Raw genomic sequence first — 8,942 nt, 5'->3', positions numbered from 1 at the left:
GAGGATAATATCACTTTAGGACTCTGATCAGAAGTCCTGGGGGACAGAAGAGGAGGGGCCTGAAGGTGTGGACGTAGGAACTTCAGGGCTCTCTTCAGAAGTCCCAGGAAAAAGGGGGAGTGGCTGGAAGTTGAGGAAGATCTCACTTCCTGGCTCTGTTCAGAAGTCCCAGGAACAGAAGGGGAGGGGCCGGAAGGTAGTGAAGACCTCACTTCCGGGCTCTGTTCAGAAGTCCAGGGGAACAGAACGGGAGGTGCCGGAAGGTCAGGCAAACCTCACTTCTGGGTTCTGTTCAAGAAATCCAGGGTAATATAAAGGGAGGGGCCAGAATGTGAGGATAATATCACTTTAGGACTCTGATCAGAAATCCTGGGAAAAGAAGGGGAGGGTTCGGAAGGTAATGATGAGCTCACTTCCGGGCTCTGTTCAGAAGTCCAAGGTAAAGAAGGGGAGGGGCCGGAAGTTGAGGTAGATCTCACTTCCGGGCTCTGTTCAGAAGTCCCCGGAACAGAAGGGGAGGGGCCGGAATTAGTGAAGACCTCACTTCCGGGCTCTGTTCAGAAGTCCAGGGGCACAGAAGGGAGGTGCCAGAAGGTCAGGAAAACCTCACTTTCGGGATCTGTTCAAGAAATCCAGGGTAATATAAAGGGAGGGGCTGGAATGTGAGGATAATTTCACTTTAGGACTCTGATCAGAAGTCCCGGGAACAGAAGGGGAGGGGCCGGAAGGTAATGATGACCTCACTTCCGGGCTCTGTTCAGAAGTCCAGGGGGACAGAACAGGAGGTGCCGGAAGGTCAGGCAAACCTCACTTCTGGGATCTGTTCAAGAAATCCAGGGTAATATAAAGGGAGGGGCCGGAATGTGAGGATAGTATCACTTTAGGACTCTGATCAGAAGTCCTGGGAAAAGAAGGGGAGGGTTCGGAAGGTAATGATGAGCTCACTTCCGGGCTCTGTTCAGAAGTCCAGGGGAACAGAAGGGGAGGTGCCGGAAGGTCAGGCAAACCTCACTTCTGGGTTCTGTTCAAGAAATCCAGGGTAATATAAAGGGAGGGGCCGGAATGTGAGGATAATATCACTTTAGGACTCTGATCAGAAGTCCTGGGAAAAGAAGGGGAGGGTTCAGAAGGTAATGATGAGCTCACTTCCGGGCTCTACTCAGAAGTCCAGGGGAACAGAATAGGACGAGCCAGAATGTGAGGATAATATCACTTTAGCACTGATCAGAAGTTCCGGGAACAGAAGGGGAGGTGCCGGAAGGTCAGGAGAAACTCACTTCTGGGCTCTGTTTAGAAGTCCTGGAGAACAGAAGGGGAGGTGCCGGAAGGTCAGCAAAATCTCACTTTTGGGATCTGTTCAAGAAATCCAGTGTAATATAAAGGGAGGGGCCGGAATGTCTGCATAATATCACTTTAGGACTCTGATCAGAAGTCCTGGGGGACAGAATGGGAGGGCTCTGAAGGTGAGGATAATATCACTTTAGGACTCAGATCAGAAGTTCCGGGGGAACAGAAGGGTAGGGGCCGGAAGGTAAGGATGACTTTACTTCCGGGCTCTGTTCAGAAGTCCAGGGGAACAGAAGGGGAGAGGCCGGAAGGTGAGAATAATATCACTTCAGGGCTCTGATCAGAAGTCCAGGGGAACAGAAAGGGAGGGACTGGACAGTGAGGATAATCTTACTTTCTGCTCTGTTTAGAACTCTATGGAAACAGAAGGGGACGGACTGGATGGTGAGGATGACTTCACTTCCTGCTCTGTTCAGAAGTCTAGGGGAACATAATGGGAGGGGCCGGAAAATGAGGATGACCTCACTTCAGGGCTCTGATCAGCTATCTTTGTTGAACCTAAGGGGAGGGGCTGGAAGTTTTGGTTAATCTCACTTTTGGGCTCTTTTTTAGAAGTCCACTGGTCCACTGGAACAGAAGGGGAGGGACCAGAAGTTGTGGATTACTTCCTTTCTCTGTGGAGTCCTATGAGAGAAGCTGAGTTTCTAATCATCGTATTACCGATTTTTGGTAATTCTTGGTTTGGGTTGGGTTACATTTTAAAATTATCAGAATTTAACTCGCCCACCCCTCCTTGTCCCTTTAAGCCCTTTAACTGGAAAAGCCGCTTTTGGCCTGGGGCCTGGGGCCTGTGTGCACCTCTGGAGTTTTTGGATGGACCTGTCAGTTTTACCCAGAGCCTGTTTCCTTTTCTTCTGGTCTCATTGGATGAAGGGCCTGGCAGGGGCCACTAGACTCCACCAAAGCTAAAATACTCGGCTTTAAAGGGCTATAGAGAAACCCGTCTTTAAAATTCCATGCTTTGGGTCTAGTGTTGTGGTGGATATACACCGACAGCTGATGCTGTGTCCTGGTCAAACGGGGTTGCACAGGCCTCTGCCCATGCATCGTGGTTGTAATGGGTCTGTTGTGACAGGCTCTGTCCATTTATGGTAGCTTAAGGGGGTCCATTTGCTCAGATCTCTGCCATTGTATGGGGATCTATGTGGGTAATATGTATGCCCATAGGTCTCTTCTTGGATGGTGGCCTAAGTGGGTTTGCATAACCATGGGACTCCTCACCGGTATAGTGGCCTAAGTGGGTCTAATAAGGACCAAAGCCTGAAGTTCTCCTTCACTTTCCCTTAAGAAAGTAAGACAGTAAGCGTTTCCTTATCACCACAATAACCTAGACATTCTACCCCAGTCTGATAAAGTCAGGATGAAGACTTTAATCACCATGGAAACTCCTTATAAGAGCAAAAGCCCTCAAGTATTTTCATTTTTTACTAGTACTGAGTCCTCATTGCCATCTGAATGATGAAGTGGGAAGAAAGGCAGATTAAATTTTTACCTGAGTGATACTGAGGGAGTCTGGAATGTTAGTTTGAAAAGAACAAAAGGAAGTGGGTATAAAGGACTTTTCCAATAATAGATATGATTGATTATGAATGTAAAGTAAGAGAACTCTTGAATCTTGATCCCAAGGGACCCTAGTGAAAGGCCTGACCTACTCATGGAAGCCTGAGACTAGATTTTCATGCAGTGGTCTAATAAGTTTTAATTTCCTCCACGGGGTTTGCAGAATAGAGATGATCCATGAGTACAGGTATGTTCCACGAAAGATGTCCTTCTGGAAAGTTGCAAAAGCAGGTCTTTGTTAAACCCCAGGTATTCTTTATCTGGTAACAATGTGTTGCTTACAGATTTTTATTTTCACCCTTCCAGATTCCTGCCTTGTCAGATCTCCTGCTTCATCCCTGAGCCCAGTCATCATGCCTAGGGGTCAAAAGAGTAAGAGCCGCTCCCGCGCAAAACGACAACAGGCACGCAGTGAGCTCCAAGGTCTCTCAGCAGTTCACACTGGAAACGAAGCTGCATGTCCTCCTGTTGACCAGAGTGATGGCTCCAGGTCCCCTGATGTCTGTGCTCTCCAGGAGCTAAAACCCCCTGGATCTCACAGGGCAGATGTGTCCTGCACAGGCTCTGGTGTAGGTGTTAAGAATGCTGTTGTTCTTGCTGATAAGCAAAGTTCAGGTGCTATTCAGACAGTGACCTCTATTCAGCACAAACTTAAGGATCCTATCATGCGGAAGGCTAGTGTGCTAATAGAATTCCTGTTGGATAAGTTTAAGATGAAAGAGGCAGTTACACGGAGTGAAATGCTGGCAATAGTAAACAAGAAGTATAAGGAACAGTTCCCTGAGATCCTCCGTAGAACCTCTGCGCGCCTAGAGCTAGTCTTTGGTCTTGAGTTGAAGGAAATAGATCCCAGCACTCAGTCCTATTTGCTGGTTGGTAAACTGGGTCTCTCCACTGAGGGAAGTCTGAGTAGCAATTGGGGGTTGCCCAGGACCGGTCTCCTGATGTCTGTCCTGGGTGTGATCTTCATGAAGGGCAATCGTGCCACTGAACAAGAGGTCTGGCAGTTTCTGAATGGAGTAGGGGTATATGCTGGGAAGAAGCACTTAATCTTTGGGGAGCCCCAAGAGTTCATAAACAAAGATCTAGTGCAGGAAAATTACCTGGAGTACCGCCAGATTCCTGGCAGTGATCCTCCATGCTATGAGTTCCTATGGGGACCCAGAGCCCATGCTGAAACCACCAAGATGAAAGTTCTGGAAGTTTTAGCTAAGGTCAGTGGCACTGTCCCTAGTGCATTCCCCAATCTCTACCAGTTGGCTCTTAGAGATCAGGCAGGGGGAATAAGAAGGAGAGGCCAAGGTAGGGCTGGCAAAGCCAGGATTGATTCCAAGACTCTATCCCACAAGTAGTCTGTTTATGGTTTCCATATTATGTTTGAAGAAGAGTCAGCCTCCTAATTAGTGGAGAGTTCATAGAATACCAGAACCAAAATGTATCCGTTCTTGACCTTCTATATATTAGTGAAATATAGATATTTTTGTTACTTTGTAAATATCTCTTTAATCAGTGATTTGGGTAATGCTTATGTTAGCTGCATAAAATGGTTAGTCACTTTTGAATTTAGGACTCAAAGTTTTGTTACTTTCAACAAATTGGAAAACCTTATTAAAATGTTATGTAACATTGCGTTGGAAAGAGGATTTGCATGGAAATGTGATGTCATATGATGGTGAAAGTAAAGTGGCAAGTATTTTACTGTTATTTTTGAAAACTTCATATTCCATTGCAATTTGTTAGCAATATACTTTTTTCCTTTCTTGTTAATGCTGAGTGAAATAAAGTATTTGATGGTTTTACTTGGATTCATTAGAAGGTAAATTGTAAACCTCTATTACTATATTCAAGTATTTATTTTTTGATTTTTTTTTAATTTTCTATAGCTCTGGCTGTTGTAGAACTCACTCTGTAGACCAGGCTGGCTTCAAACTCAGACATCCGCCTGACTTTGTCTCCCAAGTGCTAGGATTAAAGGCATGTGTAATGGGTTTGCTGCAGGAAAGCAGCCAGTCCCAAGCAGGGACTGCACACGAGACCACACAGCAGGAAGGTGGCTGGTCCCCAGCAAGCCTTGTGGGTGGCTGGCTGGTCCCCGGTGACAGACAGTGGGTCCCAGGATGGTGCAAGTCCCCAGCAGTGGGCAGTCCTAGGCAGGGACGGCACATGAGACCACGCAGCAGGTCTCCATGTGGTGGTAGGGGGCGGGCAAGAGAAAGACGGATAGGTACACCATACAGAGTGGAGTTGGACATTTATTTAGGGGTTATGGAAGGGAAGGGAGAAGGGCCAAAGGGGGGAGAGAGAGCAGAGAGGAGAGAGACTGAAGCTGCCTCTCTAAGAGGAAGACAAAAAAGAGAAGAGAGAGACAAGTGGGGGAAGGGGAGAAGTGGGGAGAGAGGCAGAAGCTGCCTCTCCTAGAGGAAGAGGGAAAAGAGGGAGCTCAGGCTGGAAGCTGAAGATAAGCCTGCCTCAGCAGATGGGGGAGGGAGTGGGTGTGGCTTGTCTCTTAAAGAGACAGAATAATCATTACAGCATGCATCATCACTGCCCGGCTTATTTCCTTCAATTTTCAATTAAGCATTGGTTATCTGTAATTTCCCCTCTTCCCTTCAATAGCACTGGATCTAGTAAGGAAAACATAATGTAGTCACTGACAATGAGGTTATCAGAGTCTAGGAGTAGCTATATTTAAGAAAGTGGATAATATATTAGATAAGATATAAAAGGCAATTAGAAACATGATAGGAACATGACATTTTCTTGAGAGCTAACTGTAGATCACTCTGGAATATATTAGAATAGGCAATTCAAAGGGTATAAATGAACGAAAATATTGCTCAATGACTATTGCTAGGATTTAATAATTGAGGAATATTTAATTTGCTTATGGGGTTGTTAGACAAATTAAAATTTGTGTTTTCAGTCAAGGGCTACCAGATTCACTAGGTGATTATCCAAATTATGCTTTTAAATATTTTTACCACCAAAATATTGAACTCTCCTTTAGAGTTTCACAAATTATAATTCAAAACATTTGGTGACTGAGTTTCATCAATGGCAAGTAATTTAAGTGTGGTTGTGTAATAGCCTGTGGTATTTTGAAATCCACAGTAGTGGGTTTCTTCAACCGTGCAATATACCAAATCAAGCCAAATTAATAAGACCAGGTTTAATCTGAGAAAAGCAACTTCCAGGTTGCTCTGATGGAGGGAAGAAAGCAGGAGAGAAATCACACTGCTGCACCCAAGAAGCGGCCCTTAAATACCCTGTAGTTGCAGTTTTTGAGCAGCTCCAGTTGAGGAAATGCCAATGGCAGGTTTTCTGAGGGTGGGGTCTGGTCAGAGAAAGGTGGGGCTGGCATACCAGGCAAATATCTGGGCTGCATTTGGAATGGGACCTGAGTAGCAGATTCCCAACATCCTCAATAAGTTGGAGGAGTGGTAAGGACCAGATTCATATGATATTTCTGAGAGCAGACAGACTAGGTCTGAATAAGGAAACAAATCTTAAAAATTCTTTTGGAATTTGACAGTGCCACAAATCTCCACTTGGGGCAAGAATGGACCATCAGCTCATTGCCCCAGTGCAGGTAAACAGAGTACACAAATTGTATATAACAATATTTAGAGAATTTTGTAAAAAAAAAATCAATGTCATACTTGTGAAGAGGGACTAAGAAGTCACTGAATGCACACTCAGTATACACAGATAAAGTCAGGTTATGTTCCATTAATAGGGAACTTTAATAAATTATTTTTCTAGGAGGTCACTTCTTTATTCCTGGCTGCTCAGCCCTAAAATAACAATAAAGAAACTGTATGAATTAAATCACTGCTTGGTCGATTAGCTCTAGCTTCTTATTGGCTAACTCTTATATTAATTTAACCCATGTCTATTCATCTGTATTGCCACATAGCCATGGCTTACTGGGTAAAGTTCTATCTGGCATCTGTCCCTGGTGGGGCTACATGGTATCTCCCTGACTCTTCCTTCTTTTCCCCAGGATTCAATTTAGTTTTCCCCATCTAGCTCTGTTCTTCCCTGCTCTGCTTTAGGCTCAAAGCAGTTTCTTTAATAACCAATGGTATTCACAGTATACAGATGGGAATCCCATATCAAATTATCATTTTCAGTCTAAATAATTTCAGCAGGGCTGAAGAGATGGCTCAGTGGCTAAGAACACTGACTGCTGTTTCAGAGGACACAGGTTGGATTCCCAGTACCCACATGGTGGCTAAACCATCTGTAATTCCAATTCTAGAGGATCCAATTCCTTCTGGCTTTCATGGGCACTGCATGCACACGATGCACAGATATACATGCAGGCAAAACATTCATACAGATAAAAACTAAAATAAGTGTAATGATAACTACCATTGGTTTAAAGACACAGTCTCAGCCTTACACTGTGCCTTTTGACCTTTATCAGATTCAAAATGCAGTCAAAGACCTTGCAGTTTCTTAAGTTTAGTACAGTGCACAGCTATACTAATCATCTGAGCTGAATTACTCAGAAGTAAATAGCATGGGGTCATTCCAAGAAAGCAGGCCTTGTATCTGTGATTCATTTTCTACCCATTACTTCAAAAATTTGTTTTGGATGATAAACATATGATTCCCAATGTAAAATACTGTTTTACAATACAGAGAACAAGGAATTAGCAATGAAAATACAAAACATAAATGTAAAGTACGATTAAAGTGAGAGACTGATGCAAGAGGATTGGGAATTTGAGGCCAACCTACAGAACCTCCTAGGATGCATAGAAGACCTATCATAAAGATTATTTGACAGTGTAATTGCCTAAAGCTCAATAAAAACAAACCTCAAAAGACTGGAGGTTCATAAATCATACCTTTAAGCTCTCCTATAGAAAGTAACTATCCTTACACAGAAATTACCTAAGAGACCATGTCTGTATGGCTGTGGTAGGTATAGATCACTATTTTTTATGTGTAGCAGCACACAACACCTGTCCTGGGATTTCATTTTACTACTTCAGCTTGGTCATGACTATAATTTTTGGAATATGTCTGTCCCCTGCAGAGGGGAAATAATCAAGGGTTTGGAGGACTATACTATTTCCTAGAAGTCTTCCAAGAGACAAATGCTGCTCAAGAAAAGGAACTGCTAAGATCCCAGCCGGGGGTCTGCTTTCAGATCTAGAAGGCTGACGTGGGTTTATGAGATTGATACCTCATCACTTGACGCCCAGTGTTCCCAGGTACATGAGAGCTTTTTTCTGCAAGGTGACCTGAAAGTAAGAGACTCTGATATAGGGCATACTTCTGTTAGGTACTATGTGATCTTAAATATCCAATGTAAAATACTTCAAATCCAACAAACTAAGAGTAGAATGGTGAGACTTAGAGGATCAGAAGTATAGGGTAAGGGAAGAGTTTGAGAAAAATTGGTCCCTGGATAGTAAGCTACAGTTGGAAATCAAAACCCTCATCCTATTATACTTACAATTTTGCAACTACTTATAGCAATAATATTCTGTAATTTCAAAATGCAAAAAGAAAAGATTAATATTTTCACTACGAAGAAATGATTTAATCAAACTTATGTATACTGTGTATGTATAGTGTATATATGCATACACTGTATATACAAAGTATACAAATAATGAAATATCCTACAGTATCAATTTAATATGTATAATTTTTTAGTTAAATGGGTATAAGGAGGAAAAGCTGAAACTCCAAACATTTAACATTAGAGCCTGGAGAGAGGACTGGGTACCTGAAACTTGATGTCACCCCTGGCAAGCTACAGACAGGTTTAGGCCATTTGTCAGTGATTAACTTCTCTCTCTGGAGTTTTATGGAAGAACAAAACTGGCCTGAGTTTCTGAGACAAGACATTGGGGAGAAGTTCTCACTGTATTTCCAGGAACAAATGCAGCATGATGAATGATACACTGAGGGTCAACCCAGAGAACTAAGGTAGTACAGAACCTGACTTTACCATGTGCCCTGGAACAAACTGGGCAAGGCTACCAGAATGGCTTTTGAAAGAAAGGTTACAGTAA

The 8,942-nt window shown here is 43.5% G+C and overlaps 1 protein-coding gene across 1 annotated transcript; it reads left to right on the top strand.

Moving 5' to 3' along the window:
* The first annotated feature begins 3,127 nt into the window (after positions 1 to 3,127).
* On the top strand, positions 3,128 to 5,074 carry LOC119804249 (melanoma-associated antigen B4-like). The gene is made up of 2 exons (XM_038315724.2): positions 3,128 to 4,255; positions 4,906 to 5,074. The coding sequence occupies exons 1-2, from the start codon at positions 3,177 to 3,179 to the stop codon at positions 5,072 to 5,074; spliced, it is 1,248 nt and encodes a 415-aa protein (XP_038171652.2). The 5' UTR covers positions 3,128 to 3,176.
* The last annotated feature ends 3,868 nt before the right edge of the window (positions 5,075 to 8,942 follow it).

This window comes from Arvicola amphibius, chromosome X, assembly GCF_903992535.2.
Source record: "Arvicola amphibius chromosome X, mArvAmp1.2, whole genome shotgun sequence".
NCBI classification, from domain to species: Eukaryota; Metazoa; Chordata; class Mammalia; order Rodentia; family Cricetidae; genus Arvicola; species Arvicola amphibius.
This window is presented reverse-complemented; position numbering and strand designations above follow the sequence as displayed.